Source organism: Prosopis cineraria, unplaced genomic scaffold, assembly GCF_029017545.1.
Source record: "Prosopis cineraria cultivar Desert tree isolate PC_DT_omini unplaced genomic scaffold, ASM2901754v1 PC6, whole genome shotgun sequence".
Classification (NCBI taxonomy): Eukaryota; Viridiplantae; Streptophyta; class Magnoliopsida; order Fabales; family Fabaceae; genus Prosopis; species Prosopis cineraria.
In genome coordinates this window covers 9,915,736-9,935,259 of record NW_026555337.1, presented here as the reverse complement: position 1 = coordinate 9,935,259, position 19,524 = coordinate 9,915,736, and the positions used below count along the sequence as shown (strand labels likewise).

General features: G+C 29.7%; 1 protein-coding gene and 1 pseudogene across 1 annotated transcript; one reads left to right on the top strand and one right to left on the bottom strand.

Moving 5' to 3' along the window:
• Window positions 1-7,136: 7,136 nt before the first annotated feature.
• LOC129312585 (uncharacterized) lies at window positions 7,137-8,469 on the bottom strand. The gene is made up of 2 exons (XM_054955247.1): window positions 8,085-8,469; window positions 7,137-7,485 (listed from the first exon to the last, which is right to left on the bottom strand). Exons 1-2 carry the CDS (start codon window positions 8,444-8,446, stop codon window positions 7,449-7,451), a joined length of 399 nt encoding a protein of 132 aa, XP_054811222.1. The 5' UTR covers window positions 8,447-8,469; the 3' UTR covers window positions 7,137-7,448.
• Window positions 8,470-15,921: 7,452 nt separating this feature from the next.
• LOC129313801 (ras-related protein RABA1b-like) lies at window positions 15,922-19,481 on the top strand (annotated as a pseudogene).
• The last annotated feature ends 43 nt before the right edge of the window (window positions 19,482-19,524 follow it).

The following is a 19,524-nucleotide window of genomic DNA, read 5'->3' as shown; positions in this document are numbered from 1 at the left end:
TTTAAAATGAACTAGATTTTTACGCAGTACGATGCATGGGTGAGAGAGAGATGGTAGAATTTGGTAAACATTATACATTAAGTTTTAATTTTAAAAATTAATGAATATTTATTCAAATTTAATGATGGGTCAAAATTATCTCAATTTTAATTATTTAAAATTTAAAATGTGTTTTTTAAAATTTTAAGATTCAAATCACCCTTAAACCAAAAGTTTAAGGTTCAAATTACATGTTAACCTTGTTAAAAAATTATTTTAATATCCTTAAAATAAAATATATTACTTTTTTATTTATTTTAAATTAATTATAAATATTTTTTATTTTTAAAATATATATAAATTTCTCTTAAAATTAATAGTTAAGAGTTACAAAATACAAATATGTCTTCCATTTTTAAATTTTTATTTTCACCCATTCAATTATTAGTTGATAGTTAAATCATATATATTGAACTAAAATATCATTCTTGATTTATGCTTTTAAATTTTTATTTATAAGTTAAATTTATCGGTCATACAAACTAATCTATTTAGTATTTTTTAAAAAATTAAATATAAAAAAAACTAAATACATACTCCATGTTTTAAAAAATATAAAATATTTTTAATCGAATCTTGCTTCAATAAAGTATATATTTGTCTTTAAAATAACACTATTTTTTCATATTTACTATTTAATTGAGTGTTTCACTCTAAATATAAATATAAAATATAATTAAAGTTTAAGTTTTAAAAATAAAGAGGTCTTTATAACTTTGACAAAACAAAAGGGATGTCAATAGATTTCACTCTATGATTTATTAATTTGTGAAAATTAATAAATTAAAACCCTTTTCTGTATTTCCACAGTCGGCAAATATGAGACTAAAATTTTAATGGGATGATGCCTGTAAGAAACGGCTTTTATTTTACAATGTACTATTCTTATATATGTATATATAACAATAGCATTGTTTTTTTTTATTTCTCACTTCTTGCAATTTGAAATATATTCTCATTTTTGTATATCTAACACATATTATTTTACTAAGAATCTTATATTCACCATTAATTTTTAATATGAATCCTACATAATCTCTCAAAATATAAAAATCTTATTAGCCTGTACAACTTGTTTAAATTTTTAGAATTTATAAGTATAGACCTCACTTATATTTTTTAATGGTAGGTTCCATACACCACTTTTTTAAACCACACTACTCTATTTTTAAAAAAATAAAGTTCACTAAAATCTTACATTCCATCTATTACCTGTAGAGTCTCAAATATCTGAACATATAAAAAAAATTATAACTAAGCCTAACTTTTGACACCTTTAATTTTCAAGTTTCTTCAAGTTGGTTTAACTACCCTAATTTTTAAAAATTATTTTATTTTATTTTTTTCTTTATTGAGTCTTTAAATTGTGTCTTTGAATATATTTTTATATATTTAATTTTAAAAAAGTTACGAGATCAATTCATTTAAATAACAAAAAATTTAAATAAAAATTATTTTAAAAATTTAAATAATTTTTAAACAACATTTATATTTAAATAAGGGTATTTTAATCCAACATACATGATTTAACTTCTTCTTGTTTCTTAAGGTATCTCCACAATTAACAAATATGAGACTAAAATTTTAATAGGATGATACCTGTAAAGAACGGCTTTTATTTTACAATGTACTACTTATATATACAGCATTGTTTTATAAAATTTCTCAGTTCCTACAATTTAAAATACAATAAAACTTATTCTTTTTCAAAATGTGTTACCTCATATATCACCTTAAGGAAAACAAAACATATATTATAATGAATTGTACTACAATTTATGTCATATTATTATTTATAAATCATAATTACAATAGTTGTAACTCAAGCAAATAATATAATTCATGTTATAATATCATTCATCAATTATATGTACAATCATTAAAAGTAACAAAATGATTATTGAGAAAAGATCATGTGTGTAGTGAAAGATAAATTCATTAATATCATATAATTAACTTAAATTCATTAATATCATATAATAACTTATAGCTCATAATTTTGTTAGCTCAGACTTGAGACAGATAACTACATCAATATTTTTCATAGGTGTTCAAATCATAATCAACTTTTGTATATAAATAATAAAATAATATATTTTTATACCTTACACAGGAGGTTGCCACAAGTTTTGGGACTACGGCCAAAACTTTTATATCCAAAAAATATGGATCAAATTTTTAAAACTTTGAGAGTATGACTTGTTAACATTGATATACAAGAAGTTTATTATTAATATATAATAAGTTTATCATTTAAAATTTAAAATTTACAAGAAATTTATCATTTATATATAATGGTATGTCATTGACAAATATAATAAACTGGCTATAATGCAAAATATAACAAATATTAGGCTATTTGTTTAGTTTAATCCTATAATATTAGTTATAGCTACAAAAACTCTACAATAATAAATATATAGAATTTTTTTTTTTGTATATCTAATGACTATCATGTTAATAAAAATCTTATGTTTACTATAGATTTTTACTATGAATCCTACATAATCTTTTAAAATATAAAAATCTTGTCATTTTAAAATTTTGACTATGAATCCCACCATATTTTTTAATGGTAGATCCCACACACCACTTTTTTAAACTACACTACTCCAAATTTTTAAAAAATTAAGTTTATTAAAATCGTTCATTCACTTCATTACCCTTAAAATCTCAATTCATACCAAATTTAAAATATTTAAATATATAAAAAATTTATAGTTAAGCTTGACTCTTGAGACATTTAACTTTTAAGTTTTTTTCAGGTTGGTTTGACTATTTCAAATTATTAAAAATTATTTTACTTTATTTTTCCCTTCATTAAGTCCATAAACTGTGTCGTTGAATATTTTTTTAACTAATTTATATATTTAATTTTTTAAAAAAGTTACAAGATAAATATATTTAAATAATAAAAATTTAAATAATAAAAAAATTATTTTTTAGTCATTTAAATAATTTTTAGACAATATTTATATTTAAATGAGGGTATTTTAGATGAACATACATGACTTAACATTCAACTAATGGCTGGGTGGATGAAAATAAAATCTTAAAAATAAAAGGGAGGCTTGCATTTTATAACTATTTATACTAAAAAATGTTCATATAGATTTTAAAAAAATAGAAGAGAGATATCATTAATTAAGATAAAAATAGACAAAATATTTTACTCATTTTCAACTATAAATTTCATATTAAAAATTTATTTTTGTAAGTCCCACATGTCCCTCTTTTACCACAGGGGCCATGCTATTCGTAACTTTTTTATTATATCATGTTAAAAAAATTAAAAATGAAAAAGCAAAAAAAAAAAAAAGCAACGCTGCATATCAAACAATTAAAAAGTAAAAAAAATATAAAAAGCCAGATGGGTATTGCAGATCTACAATACCCATCGACGGCATTTACAACAGATTATAGATTTAGTAGTAGATTGGATTGTTAAGGATTTTTTAAAAGAATTGTGTCCTTCTAATTGGGTTGTTAGACTCCCTACTTACTCTATAATGCTTGTTAGAAAATGGTCACCTTAAACCAACAGGTGCTTGTCTTAATAGTTAGGGACTTGGACGGCTTAATTTGAGATTTCAAGTTTGAATTTCAGGATATGTAGTAGCGCATTTGAACATATAAAGCATGTCTTGTCAATGATACCCACAAAATCCTCTAAAAGAGGGCCCCACCTAAGCGGGGATTAAGATTAGTCTAAAATGAATTGGGCAGACAATGAACCCAGTATATCCAAGTACTTTAGGATGTCAGGTGCGAAAGCAAAAAAAAACAAAAAGATCACCCTGAAATTCTAGATTCTAGATAGGTTTTTAGTCATTTGTTCCTTTGTCTTTTAGACTTTTTTTGTGTTGGTCATATTTGAACTCGTTTGGATGATTTCATGAAATCTCGTTTTTATTCATAAAAAAATTATTCAATTAGGTTTGAAAACATTTGAATTTGATCTCAGATAGTTCTATACAAAAATACTCAATCTTTTTTGGCCTAAATTTAAAACTACACAACCTCATTAAAAATACTTTGAATTTGAATTTTTTTCTTCAACTATCCTCATTCAATAAAGATCATTACTTTTTCAGGCCAACAAAAAAATAATGATCATTACTTTAATGTACATTTATTTTCTTTATATATAAGGAGAATTTTAGGTAAAAATTATTAATGATTTATAAATTTTTTAAAGCGTATCAAAAAGACCCCATAGACGGCGATTCTAATATTTCACTTAAGAAATTTCTCTTAAAAAATAAAAAAAAACTTTAAAACTTAAAATGAGGTCAACCACATTATCTATATTTGACAAAAATTTTAACATTAGATAATATAGCATGAAGTACTTGAATTCATTTGCAAGTCTCGATCCAGGTACTGACTCACCGTGGCCACTGACTTCAATATTCAACTCTCTCCCAAAGACTAAAGGTTTAAATCTAGATCCATGGAGTTGAATAGCAACTAGAAGCTACCATGGCTGCCCTTCATCATAACTCCATGAGTTCGGTGCCTTGATTGATTTACAGAAAACCAGATCAGGTGTAACTTTAAGAGAGGTACTACTCTTAGAATTCCTCTCAAAAATATTATACATCATTTGTAAAATAATTCGCATGGTTGATCATTTGTGAATATTCCAGCTTGTGGTTTATCAATGTATTCTTAATTTCTTAGTAAAACAATCCCCTTGCAATAATGGGGTCGACAAATTAATAAAAAAAAGTGTAGTATAGAATATAAACATTCATAAGAAAATGTTTATTTATTTAGTTTTTATATCATAAATATTTCAAATTGTGATTATTAATAAATATTAATGGTGAAAATCTTAAAATAATATAATGTCTTTAGAAACCAAAAAAATCAAAACAATAACAAATTTTAAGAAATAAGAACACAGTGCACAGCATTACCCATATTCTATCCAATAAAAAATATGAGAAAAGACAATAAATTAAGTAAGCATTCTATTCCAAAATAAAGTAATTAAAGATAATGAAACATGATATTTCATTTGATTAAGCTAGTAAACTTTTTTGGATAGAACATTGATGACGTGATACATTAGATTCATATAAAAATTTCTCTAACAATTAATGCAGAAATTAACCAGTGGTTTATTAAGATTTGCCATCATTAAAACAGGTGAATTCAAACATACGCACACATTGAAAGTGCACTATTAGAATGCACAAACCTAACACTTCCTTCCTCATTTACAAGATACATTTAAATAGCCTAGATAAATAAAAAAGTTTGTTAAAATCAGTTCATCGTTTAAAAGATATCTCATTTTTTCTACAAAAATCTAGACCTTCATGTCCTTTCATTTTAATCCTACACGTTTTATATATTTTAACTTAAAAAAAAATTCAACATAACTCCTAACTACTGTTCTATCTGATAAGTCCTTATAGCTCTAGTCGTATTATTTAGCAAAGGGGGTTCATATTTAGTTTAACAAACAATCATCAAAGTCCTTCTTAATTCGCTTTCTTAAATATAATAGGTATATTTTGGCCTTTTTTAGTAGTGTTAATCATCACTCTTAATTTCTAATTTTGCTAGAATCACTCAACAAAAGTTTCATATATTCTACAAAAAATGATTTATAAATATAGTAGCATAAAAAAGCTAATACAGAAGATTACTTAAGACTAGAAATGTAGATAATACAATGAAATCTGGCGATGAAAATGACTGATCTAAGGATGATTAGCAGTGTATACCATTTTGGGAACAGTGGAAGGGAGGAAGAAGACGAAGGGAATATTGGGAGAGAGAGAGAGGAATACGCATAAAATGACGACATTTGCAGTGTACTTCTCTGAATATTCTTCCTGCCCTCCTTCTCCAAGCATGTTTCCCTCATCAGTCCCTGTTTTCTCATCCCAGTTATATTTTTTAAGCGCTCGTTTTCTTTGAAAATTATTATATCAAATCCCTAATACATGGTTATGTTTTTGTTTCGTTCTAGCGATGTACGTCACACACACACACACAAGACAGTGACCTGTAGTACGATTGTTTCTTCTTCTGTATCGCAAAATATTGTAACCTTTTCTTTTTTGGAAAATTGCCAAAAAATATATTTCAATGTGTTTTAAATTATCGAGGCATTGAAAATGACACAATCACTTAATTAATTAAGATATTGATTCAAGGATTAATAAAACCGTTGTGAAATAGTAGTGATTAGGGACAACTCTAACTAGAAGCTAATGAATGGGGGCCAAATTGAAAATAAAACATGGAATGGGGGCCAAAATTTACTTTAAAAACTTTTGCGAACGAAACTTCTAAATGTTTGCCGTAAGAGCATTTAAGAGTGTTGGGGGAAGCGGGAAGCACCCTTTGTCCCCTTTGAATTCATCTCTGATCATGATATTAGTTATGAATAGAATATTATTTATTGAACCAGTCAAGATTAGATATTCTTCATTGAGATTTCTATGAAAACAGAGAACAAGTTAGGAGTTTTTACAGCTTTACGTTATTTAAACGTGTAAGCTAAAACTTAAACAAATTTTCTTACCGTTAGCTAGTATAAGGGAAAGGGCATGTATACGAAGAAGCATCTTGTACGTGCGTGGATTTTCTATTTGTGTGTGTGTGTGTGTGTGTGTTTTTTTTTTTTTCCCAGATTAGCTTTTGCCAATTTGAATGGACTCACAACACACACACACACACACACACACACTACTTGTTTGGTTTGAAAAGGAATCGGATGCTTCTAGCTTTAGCTGTTTCGGAAAGGGAATCAAAACTGCGTCTCTCGCCTTTTGTGGCAACTTTTAGACCTTTCAGTCAAAAGCTTCAATGGCACTGGAAATAGCTTATCATCAAAAATCCAAATACATGTTGATTTCTTTTTACTCTTTGCAAAGCCAGATGTATATATATAATAAATTACAAGTTCACGATCAAAAATCATATTTAAGAGAACGAGAAATTAGGTCAAGTACGTTAGTATCGCAAAGGCTGTGCATATAGTTCGATATTGATATGTAACAATAAGCTGCGAGTATATATGGTTAAGATATATAATATTATTATCTACCAAAGTTCTTAAACAAACACAGCGACTCTTTATACAAGTAACTCATTCCTTAAACAAAACATACAGTATTTCACATACTGGTGGTAGGGTGTATATGAATTATATCTGTGGGGCTTCTAATATTAAATAGATAGCTCATGATTTGGTTGGACCACATCGTTTGGAAATCAAAAGTTGTGTAGCGCCCACATGCACCCACACACGGAAAGAGCCAAAGCCAAAAGTGAATTAAGATGAGATCACTCGCATTATATCTATTAACCTGAGACACAACGCGAGCACGTGATTTTATCTTAAAAGGAGAGTGTGGCCATATTTCCTCCATATTCACCTTCCTCCTCTATTTCCCTTCAACTTCATGATGAGCACACAAAAGCCTGCATAGAACATATATATATATATATATATCAGAATTTAAAAAAAAAAGTAATACGGTGATTTGATCGATCTATAAATAAAAAATTAAACTTATTTCAAAATATTAAAATTATTACTTTACTGATGAGATTTTTTAAAATTGCCGCCTATATATATAAATTGAATCAAATTTATACCCTCACTCACATGGTGATGCAATATAATCTCAAAAAACGATCACTAACAAGTCGAATACTACAAGTTGACCAAAAAAAAAAAAAGTCGATTGCTACAAGATTGCTTAAGAAATCAACTGTTGCATAGAGTCTTATCATATATGGAAAGAGGTAAGGGCCTACGTTCTTTCGAATTGATCTCTGAATTATTAAAATATATTTTTAGATTCTGTGAGTAAAATCAAGTGTACTTGATCAGTTGATTGATTTAATCTGTTCAAATCCGGCATAAACCACTTGGTAGGTCAGAAACTGTTTTACCTAAAGAATGTATTAAGTGAGTTGATAATATATAACGGCGATGAAGAAGGAGATGAAGGTGAAGATCGATGAAGACAAATTCTAAAAGAGCAACGAAAAGAAGGAAAGAAGAATACACGTACACAGTAATGTCAAAGCAAACTAGGCGTCTCTTCTTCCAAACACTCTTGGCTTTCTTGACTTTTCTGAAGAGTTGGTCGTCGGAGTAGATGATGTTGCCGGCTGGCGAGGCCAAGTACACACTTCGTCGGACGGGAGGGGACCACAACCCACTCTTCTCGTATTCGAAATCGAACTGAGACGCATCGAAGAACTTCCCCAGAAGCCTTTCCGACACCGATTTTGACACCATCTGAGTTCTTCGGTGGCTTGCTGTTGCTGTGCATATGAGCGTCGGCGTCATGTTGGTTTCTTCGGGCGGCGGCCGCTGTGGCGATGATATTGAAGGAGAAGAATGAGAAGAGGAGGGTTCCAACAGAGACATTGATGCGAAGGGAATTGTTAGGACCCCAGAGAGACAATAATAATGATAACTGATATGATGTTTTGGTCTGATATAGCAACACGTCAGGAATTTGATGCTGTTTACGATGTTTGGTATCAAAAAGAGTAGTAATAAAGTTCTTATTATAAGAAAAAATAAAAAGGATACAAAGAAGTTGGTGTGCACTTAATTACTTTTCTAAATAAAAGGCCATGAAAAAAAACTAGTCACAAACTATATTATGTTTTTAGTTGTGTTGGATTTGAGGGGAGGAGGGCATCGAGGGGATGCATGGGAGGAGGAGAGAGTTTTAATATTAATTTATTTAATTTTGTTGGAGGAGAGGAGAAGGGGTGATTTTTAATAATTTTTTATTTGATTTAATAGGGGAGGTATTAACTAATTTACAATTATATTTTTATATCTAAGTTTTATATTTTTTAATTATTCCTTATGTAAATTAATCGTGTACCTTAACCCAAATTGCAAAGTTTATATGATTTTACATTTTAAAACTTTGTCAATAATGATGTCAAATCTACACAAGTTTTTTTAAAAAAATTAGAACTGAATTATTTTATTTGTTAATTCTCAAATTAATTTTAATATTTCTTAAAATATAAGGGGAAAGTTGTAACACACCAAAATTTTTTTAAAATAATTTAACTTAATCATAGTTGGGTTACAGCCACCCACACATTTTTATATCAATAATTTGAATATAAAATATTTTATAATTGGCTTCAACTCACATAATATAACATTTCAGATAAATTTTTACCTCCCACATGCCATTAGGTTAAATCACATTTGTCCATCCTTATACTCCCAACAAGTAAACTAAATCACGTTTGTTCATCCTTATACTCTCAACAAGTAAAATAAGCAATTTAGTCAATTTTCAACACAAACCAGTTATTTGTCTTTATAATCATGCCATTTTAACCAATACAAAGTAAACCAAATATTAAAATTACAGTCATCCAAATTGTACCAAAAATAGAAATAGTTTAAAAGACATGATTAAATTTATATATTCATATAATTGATAATAAATAAAAAGCCCTAATATTGATAATATAACACATTTTAAATTATAAATCAAATACCCAAAAGAGACAGTGGATCTATGCCACTAAGCCTCTGGGACTCCTCCACGTGTCACTCGTGGCTCTTCTCCTAAAAATTTTTTAACCACATAATGAGACTCAAAAGTCCCAGTAACCAAAGCCAATTTATGATAGTGTATACAAATAGTTAAGTGTGTGCTTATTAAGTGAAAATTAAAAATAATATAATTTCAACAATTATAAAAAATATTACAATACATACAAACAACCATCCTTATATCCCTCCATTAACCTCGAGCCATAGCTCTCACTCGGTGCTAAATTACTCGGCCAAAAGTAAATTAGCCCAAGCCCTTACAAGCCACCTATTAAGCTCCAATAAGGGTGTACCACGTGGCACAAAAATATAACAACAATAGCAAGTCTCCCAACACCTCCCACAATAATCAAATAAATTCATAATAATATTGCATAATTATACAATATTACAAAATTCATAATTTTCTCAATAATCACCCAATTAACATGAAGTAACACTAATCACAAATTAAAAGCATGGTTACCTTGTGGCTTTTTCAATAAATTATTCCTTACAATTTCTCTCCCACTACAATCTTCACCAATAATACAATCTACAAATAACATATTATTTATAAATATTAGTTTCAATTTTTGAAACTAATAAAATAATTCTAATAATAGAATTAAAAATATAACATAATTTCTAATCTCAATCTTAATACAAATCTAGAGTTAATACTATTAAGTAAAATTTTTAACTCCTCTTTTACTCATCAATAAACATTAATAATCTAAAAATCAAATTTTAAACTAATTTCTATTATCAAAATTTTCTTTTTATTTTATAAATTCACACCTAAAATACCCAAAAATTTAAAATTAAGTCTCTAGCTTAGAATCATAATCCTATAGCCATAGTAATTCATTTTTCATCCCAAATAATCATCTAAACGTCAATAAATCAATATATATTTCCAGATCTAGTCTAGAATTTGATCCATAAGCCACAAATTCAAAGATCATCAACAAATTTATACTCTAGAATATTTATTATACTACTAACAACCTCATAAACCATATTTATTCAATATAAATTCATCCCTTTTCCAGATCCTAAATTTTCTACCACCACAAAATTAAAAATTAAAGAGAAAGGATTACTAAAAAAAATTTTAGAACACATACTTAGTTTTGAAAAGCTTGAAATCACACCCTAAATATCCTATCAAAAACTCTTACCTTAAAAATTCAGATCTTTTGCACCGGCGACCTGACTCACAGACGCTCTCTCTGATCGCACACGAAAGAAAAGAGAATGAAGGAAAAATGAGAAGAGAACGGTGGTTTTAAAAAAAAATGAATGTGGGTCCCACAAATTTTTTTTATTATTTTCCTCTTTCCTCTCTCTTCTTTCTTTTTTATTATTATTATTATTATTATTATTATATAAATATAATGATTACACCCGCATGCCGAAAGTTTTCTTGTTCTTCTCGTTTTGTTTGTTTTTTTTTTACCTTTTTTCTTTTTTTTATAATAATAATAATAATTTAATAATTTTTTTTAATTTTAATTTATAATTATATCTTAAGTTAGATTTACTAAACATCTCCTACTAATTTGCTTACCTCTAAATATTTTTTAAAATTTTTATTAACCCAAATTGACTATTAAAATTTAAATTGAGATGTTACAAAAGTGATTCATTTAGATATTCACACATGTCACTGTGCCAGTCTCTCCCCTTCAGGCCTTCACCGTCAAACGCAAGAAAGAGGGGGCTTTGGATGATCTCTGGCTCTATGCATCGACCCTGTGCGTAGGAAAGTGAGGTCCATGGACCATGATGATGATGCCGATCGTAAGACTGATAGCTTGGGTGAGTCAACCTGTAAGAAGAAGGATGTCGCTAGCTTGGGTGACTCAATCTGGAGGAAGAAGGCTCTCACAAGTGCAGGACCAATTTTGGTACTTGGACATTCTTGAAATATCAATAATAAATTAAGGGTGGATTAATCATAAATTTTGACTCCCCTCCAAAAAACTTAATTTGGAGGGAGCCAAAATAAGGGGGAGGGGAAATTTTAGCTCCCCTCACCTCCACTATGTTTTTCTTAAAGATTTGAGATTTGAGCAAGATAAATATTAACAAAAAAATTGTGCTAAAATGAGTGTGAGTGTTTTTGGAGAGTTTTAACAAACTTTTATTTTAGTGAATTCGTCATTCCAACAAATATTGAGATCTTTAAAAATATTCATAAGTTTCATATATAGCAATATCAGAATGATAATCAAGGTAGACATTTAATTTGGAGAAATCTTTTTTTAATATATCCAATTATCTTTGGGAGAGGATCCTCTCCTTTTCCTTTCCATCCTCTCTCCTCCTCCTCCTCCTAATTTTTAATTATTTGATTTTAATTTGAATGGTTTAGATTTAATCTCTTATAATATATTTCATTTTATTTTTTTACTGTATTTTTTTATTATTTATATTCAATTTTACTAGTTTGATTTTTATTATTTATACTTTTTTATAATATAATATTTTAATAATAATTTTATAAGAGATCAAATTTGAACCATTCAAACCTTGATCTAATGCTTGTAAGGTAAAAGAAGGTAAGAGAATGCGAAGGGAAAAAGGAGAGAATCCTCTCCCATTATCTTTGGTATAATGAGTGGAAAGTTTGGTACCATCTACCAATAATTTTTTTTTTATAACATACTACAACAAGTTTAGAAAGTTATACTAAACTCTAATTAATTGAATTAAGTCAAGTACAAATCAAATGAGTGGAAAGGTTTTTTAGCAGTACATGAAGCCTAAATGATGCATTTATATGTATTCTTATAATTTGCTCTTCATTGTTGGCGCCGATCTTATCTCCAAGCACAACATAATCACAAGCATATGGTGGTGGGGACTGAGATCGACTGTCGCTGGAAATGGAACTTTATGATACAGCCGACGTTTCTGTCGCTGTTTGGTGCTTGTGGCTGCCATCTAAATAATTAATGTCTCAGGAAGATGCCTTTTATATTCTTTATTATTATTATTATTACTATTTCATTCCTTTTATATTCTAACAAGGAAAAGGAAAAACAAGTGGTTGTAGAACTTACTAAAATAGAATCATTTATTATTGATATTCTCCCTTTAAACAGTTTAATAATACCTTAAAGCTCAACAATAGTGTTGGTATGTCACGTAGCCTAGGCCTTTTGTTTTAGAAAGCCCTTAATATTCAAATTTCATGATCATCCTATAAAAGGTGATCTCTAATTGAAGTATCAATCTAAAGGATTCGGAGCCCATTTGGGGTGGATATTCATTTGGTTAACGTTCATCTCAACTCGTAGCTTGACGTTATGATTACTTACTTTCTGAGCGCAAATGAAGGCAATATTTTCATTCAAGTATATTTAAATGATAATGAATCTTTTAATTTTTCAACTTGTCTTGATCATCAATTTGTTTCCTCAAATTTACATTTTATTGATTTGGTTTCTTAAATTTGTTTTAGTTATTAATTTAATTTCTTAAATTTATCTCACTTATTGATTCTGTGCTTGTTATTTACAGATAAGGGAACACTGTTAAAATTTGTTGCTGACAAAGGTAACAAAATTTTGATTGAAACCATGTAAATTAATGAAAAAGAAATACAATTATTTTGGTAAAAAAATAAACTTTGGAATTTTAAAAAACAAAAGAAACAAAATGAAGTGTAAGGGACTAGGTTGATAAAATTAAAATTAAACTGTTTGCACCTATCTACATGTATATGTAACTCATCAACATATTAATTTGAGAGTTAGTCTATGTTTTAAAATTTGAAAGACTAGTATAATAATTTAAAAAAATTTAAGGGATTACATAAAAATAAATTTTAAAAAAATCAAATTAATAACTGAAACAAGTTTAAATAACTAAAATTTATATATAATTTATCTACAACAGTACAGCTAACTTTTCATACATACTAACAAACATGTGCAAGTAGGCTTTTTCATAGTGTTCTACCATTCACACTTCCAATACTTGGTGCTTAGCATTTCATATAAACTCAATCTTGCAAGAGTGAAGAAAAGAAGCTATTGAATTTAGAATTTCTAACCAATTTTAACCAAATTTCTCTATTCTAGCTAGTACATCCGCAAGGAATGCAAACAGATATATTTATAGAGTCGTAACCAAAGAGAAATCATTTTGGTCAACACCAATTCACATTTGTTTCTATTAATATTAACTTGCTGGTGGTTCCAAACTATTTTTAAAAGAAAACATTTAATTACATCATATTCAAGTCACTTTCCCATAGTTGCCTAATAAACCAAAGAGATAGTCGTAGCATTGATATTTCATATCTTCTCTAATTTAAGGAGTAAGGACTAACGACCTAAAGTTTCAAGTAGGATTAAAATTGAGACATTTCACTTATTAAAGAATTTATATGTTACTGAGTTATGAGGCTGTTGGCAATATTTCATGTTTAATTTAACCTCTTGATGACTTTGTAGGCATAATTTTGATTGAAAATTTCTCATCTTTTTGGACTAGAATATGATTTTTGAACCAAGCCCAAATCAACCTTCTAAAAGAAGTTTAAATAATTTAGGTTAAAATATAGTTTTTAACCCAAGTTTACTTCAAACTCAGCTTCTAGAAGGGAGAAAGTTGAGAGAGAAGGACTAGGGTTGAAAGCGGAGAAACTTTGAAAATAATTACAGCTAATAATCTTAAAACTTTGAATGTGGAGTTATAAGAAAACTGTCACTTTTTACCTATAAGAGAAAGTAATCAAGTCATAACACATAAAGCTCTCCCTAATTCCAATCAACTCAACAAATCAATCAGCATCTAGACTTAGTACAGGTCCTTTCGTTTGTAGCAAATTTAGACATAACTCCCTTACATTAGCACATATCCATGACAGAGCAGTAAGTTCCCTGCACCTAGTAGAGTGACAGCACTCGAAGAAACAACACAATCAATCCGGCAATCTCCTATTTTTTTTGTATTACAATTTCTGTAATTTATTTCAAAACAGCAATAGTGATATTTGCTTTCGTTCTACCATACTTGCACGTACTTTACTTCATCTCATCTTCTTTACTTTCAATCGCTTGCGATTATGACAATGGATCTTGGAACGCATCGTTTGATTGGGAATTCAAGTATATCGCACTAGCTGAGGACATCCTTCTGGCAAGCCCGCCCGACAAAAGAAAACTAAGCCCCCTCCAATATTGCCTGCTTGCGCCCAAAACATAGAAAGGGGACAAATTCAATTAATATGTCCTACTATGACCTGTGTGTGACTAGTTGACTCCCAAATTAGCCAAACAGCACAACCTGGGCATATGGTCAACACCAGCACGGTAAATTTAAAAGATACACTCCTATATACTTCCTTTATTAAAAAATGAAAGGTAATTTTTAATAAATTGAATGTTAAAAAATATAAAGTATTTTAAATTTTTAAAGTATAATTATTATTTTTTTTTCAAAAGTGCCTCTATTAATGAATGACTTTATATTTATTGTAGGTTGTTTAATCGAAGTAAATATGAAAAGATAGAATTAGTTTAAGAGTAGATAACTGCTTTATTGATGATAAAATTTAATTAAAAATATTTTATATTTTTTAACGGAAGAAGTATTTTTACACATACATACACGTTTTACATGTGCATGTATACATTGAATGCATCAATATAATGATGCACAAATATTTGTTGAGTTCTAGTAGATCATAATAAATACTTATTTTTATTCTAAATATAAGAGTTGGATAATTAATTTATAGAGATTAAAGAAATTAATAAGTTGGTTATTTTTAAAGAAGATGTGCGTTGATTTTCTTTTTTTTAAAAAAAGAATTCTATTTTAATATCTGAAATCAATTTGAAGATAATTTTAAAAATATATAATTTTCAGAGACAAAATAGATTAAAATTTTACATTTAAGTTAAAAATAAGCCTAGCTCTTAAGAGAGAGCCCTTGATCATCTTCATTATTCAATGACAAACTCTGTGCAACACACACACGCACACATTAAAAAAAGCTGTTTCAATGATTTGCTAAAGTAGGATACTTCTCCTTTACAGTTGAGGAGTAATGAAATATTTTTCACATATAAATACTATGAGTTGTTATAAATTTGATATTTTATATTTATATATAATGATATTGATAATGATGTTGTAATAATTGATGACGGGATGAAATCGATGAAGGCAACGTTGCTGATTATTATTATATTTACTAAAAAAGGTTGCAGATCATGTATTGCCTAATAATCAAATACGAGTGAGGATCAGGGTAAATAAGATAGAGATCACCGTTGAGAAGCAGAGTTTCATCTTTCACACGAGTTCTGGCGCTTTTTTAAACGTTTTCACGCTTCCGGCTTCACACACTACACCGAACCACAGCCACTGTCTGCAAATCTCCTTCCTCGCTTTTCTTCCTTCTCTCTCGCTTGAAGAGAAGAAGAGAACTAAACAACTGCATAACAATGGCTGGCTATAGAGCGGAGGACGACTACGATTACCTCTTTAAGGTAGTCCTGATCGGCGATTCGGGAGTGGGCAAGTCCAATCTTCTCTCCAGGTTCACCAAGAACGAGTTCAACCTCGAGTCCAAGTCCACTATTGGGGTTGAGTTCGCTACTCGCTCCTTGAATGTTGATGGTAAAGTCATCAAAGCTCAGATCTGGGACACTGCTGGCCAAGAGAGGTTTTATTTCTTATTCAACTGTGCCTTCTCGTTCCTCTTTTTCCTCATCTGGTGTCTCTCTTACTTCTTTATTTGATTTGAGCTAGCAAGGATGTTGTATGGGCGTGTTTGAGGTTTTGAAGTCATTTGCTAAACTTGGTCATAGTTGCTTGCTCTACTTGCTGGAATGATATTGATATATGGCTCTTGAAGTTTGAACTGATTAAAAGGTTGATGAATTTGGTCCTAGGTTTTGCTTCAAATTGAAATTACAGTGGCTATAACGAAAAGACGTGTTCTAGAAGTTTAATTTGATCTCAGGATCTATTTTTCTTTGTTCTCAAGCTACTGATAGTTACGCGGATTTGCATCTCTTATTTGTCTTTTTCTTTTTGAAGTTTAATGGGAAAGATCTTGATATTGTGACTCTTTGTCTGTTTTTGTCTCGTTCTCATTTTCTTTAATTTTCATCATAAATATCTAGTTGAATAATTGGGTTTTAGGTTTATAAAGATCCTTGTATCTATCAAGTTCAAACTAACAGTGTTGAAATTATCAAAATGGTTCCTCATATCCATGACGGCATATAATCGTAGTTAACATCACCTGCAATTAACTTGTTAAATTGCCAACGGGATTGGGCCAATTATAAGGCTGTCAAACATTCTAGATTAGTCTCATAAAAATAATCTGTTTCATGAAGGTATTTCATTTTCTAGTCATGTGTAACTTGAGGTTTTGGCTATGGTTTCACATAGAATTTCACACAACACTCAGAAGTCATAGTTGCAACTGATGATTGGAAAATCATTAGTTTTGGTAGTACTGTGAATGCATCAAATAGGTAGGCACCAAACTTAATCATGGATGTGTTAAAAAGTGAAACCTTGTTCAGTTGAATTCAGTAGATCTCTAACTTTTAGTTATACTTGAATTTAATTTTAGAGAATTATGTATTTATTTTCACCTGTGCTCCCTCTTTCTTATTATTTTTTCTTCTTTAGAACAAGCTATACTGTTCAGTAAATGTGATAAATTTAATATGTATTGACTTTATAACTGTGTTATAGAAATGGTAATTGTCATAGGGCATATTTATTAATTATTTATTTCTCTTTATGAATATTTTTTTATTACCTTAGATATATAGCATGAAACTATGAATCACTTGGTTCTTGAGCTCAATCCCAAGTATAAGCCTAATGTTGAACTGTTTCTTTTTCAAATCTATGCCAAAGATTTGGAGGGATTTTGTTGAGTTCAGTGGTAGGCTTAATCCCCTGATAATTGGGCTGATGGATGGCCTGATTTTATAAGCAAAACAGAAAACAAAGGCATGAGGACCTGATTTTTGGGAAATTATAGTTACCGATTCAACAAGTTTGAACTAACCATTCCATGCCTTGAGCATTTAGCTGTGGAAGCATATTATTATCCTCTTGATGAAGGAGTGGGGGATTCTGGTAAAATGGGGAAATGTTCATTTTGCCAGAAGGTTGAAGGGATTGTTTTCTTTCTCCGATCATTAACTTGTAGAGAAGTTGTGACCTCATACTCCTTTAATAAATTTTTGAGTTGCAATTGATTATTTTCCTTGGGGCTTGGGATTTTCTTTTTAATTCTGTATTCAGCGTAGTTTGTGTAGGCTCTCTGTGCTTCTTATAAACAAGTGGAATAAGTTTCGGCTCTGGAAATTGTTATGTAGAAAATGTGTTCAGCAAGTGTGATTTGTTTGTTAAAATATTGTTAGAGATGTACTGGAAAATTAGTACTCTGGCTGAATCTGGCCCTCTTGGAAAAATTGATATTGGTAATAGAAAGACCGAGATCACACAACTATAGTGGATCTGTAGTTGTAGTCTTCCAGACTAGGATGGTGGTTGAAAGTTGAAACCAGGTTCTCTAGCGACTTCATTGAGTACCATATTTATTGAGCATCATATTTATTTCAATAGAACCAGATATTAATGCAAACCTTCTAGGATGTGTTAATGAAGTCCTGTAATTTGCTAATTAAGCACGGGCAGAGCAGAATGGTTCCTGGATTAGGAACAGGGCAGATGATGAAATATATTTGGAAAGCATCAAATCTTTGCAACTTTAGCATAATGTGATTCTCTACTGTTTTTTTTTTTTTTAATCAAGGCGGTTGTTTGTCCCCCCACCCTAATGGCGATGTATTCAACAGATTATGATTTATGGCTAGAAGATCTAGATTAGTTGGAGAAAGAGAAAATTGTTTGAGCTTAAGTAATAATGAAAAGTGCAATATCATCACAGCAGAAATCTTGAAATCTTATATACACAAATCTAATCTCACTGCCATGCCCCAATGACTTCATATTGCCTCAAATATTATTTTCAAATATATAACTGCGGAATGTGGAATTGTTGTCCCATTCATGATATGTGGCCAAACTGCTTGATTTGATCTTGATTTTGATCATCCTCTCTCGTGACAGCAGTACTCTTGCCAATTCATCTTTGTAGTAGGTTATTTTTCTATGACTAATACTGGCAAGTAGCTCAAGTATATATTTTACTCGCTCACCACATATATTTGTGTTATACAAATTGATGGTTTTGTTCCTTGCAGGTACCGTGCCATCACCAGCGCATACTATCGGGGGGCCGTAGGTGCACTTCTTGTGTATGACGTCACACGCCATGCAACATTCGAGAATGTCGACAGATGGCTTAAAGAACTGCGAAACCACACAGATTCCAACATTGTTGTGATGCTTGTTGGGAACAAATCTGATCTTCGTCACCTGTAGCTGTTTTCAACTGAAGATGGGAAATCTTATGCTGAGAAGGAATCATTGTACTTCATAGAAACCTCAGCTCTTGAGTCCACGAATGTGGAGAATGCATTTGCTGAAGTTCTGACTCAAATCTACCGAATTGTTAGCAGGAAGGCGGTTGAGACTGCAGAAAATGGAACCACTACTGTGCCACCCAAGGGAGAAAAAGTAGATCTTAAAAATGATGTGTCTGCCTTGAAGAAAGTTGGTTGTTGCTCTAGCTAGCCAGCCTGGGAAGACAGAATTCTGTTTTCTTGGTTGTTGTTGGTTCCCTTGTACGTTTAGTATTATAGTATAAAGACAATGTTTCATGTTCAATACGTGCTAGGGAAGCAAGTTTGATTGTCATTGTTTTTTTTTAAATTAGTTATTAGTTATTAATTTATTAATATTATCATTGTTTCTGAGATGTTAACACTAGCTAAATTTCAAGCTTGGAATGAATTGAATATAGAGTT

Coding starts and splice junctions, on each gene's coding strand:
- LOC129312585 (XM_054955247.1), bottom strand. CDS start 8,446: ATGTCTCTGTTGGAACCCTCCTCTTCTCATTCTTCTCCTTCAATATCA. Junction 7,486..8,084: donor GTTTGCTTTGACATTACTGT/GTACGTGTATTC, acceptor TGTTCTATGCAG/GCTTTTGTGTGCTCATCATG.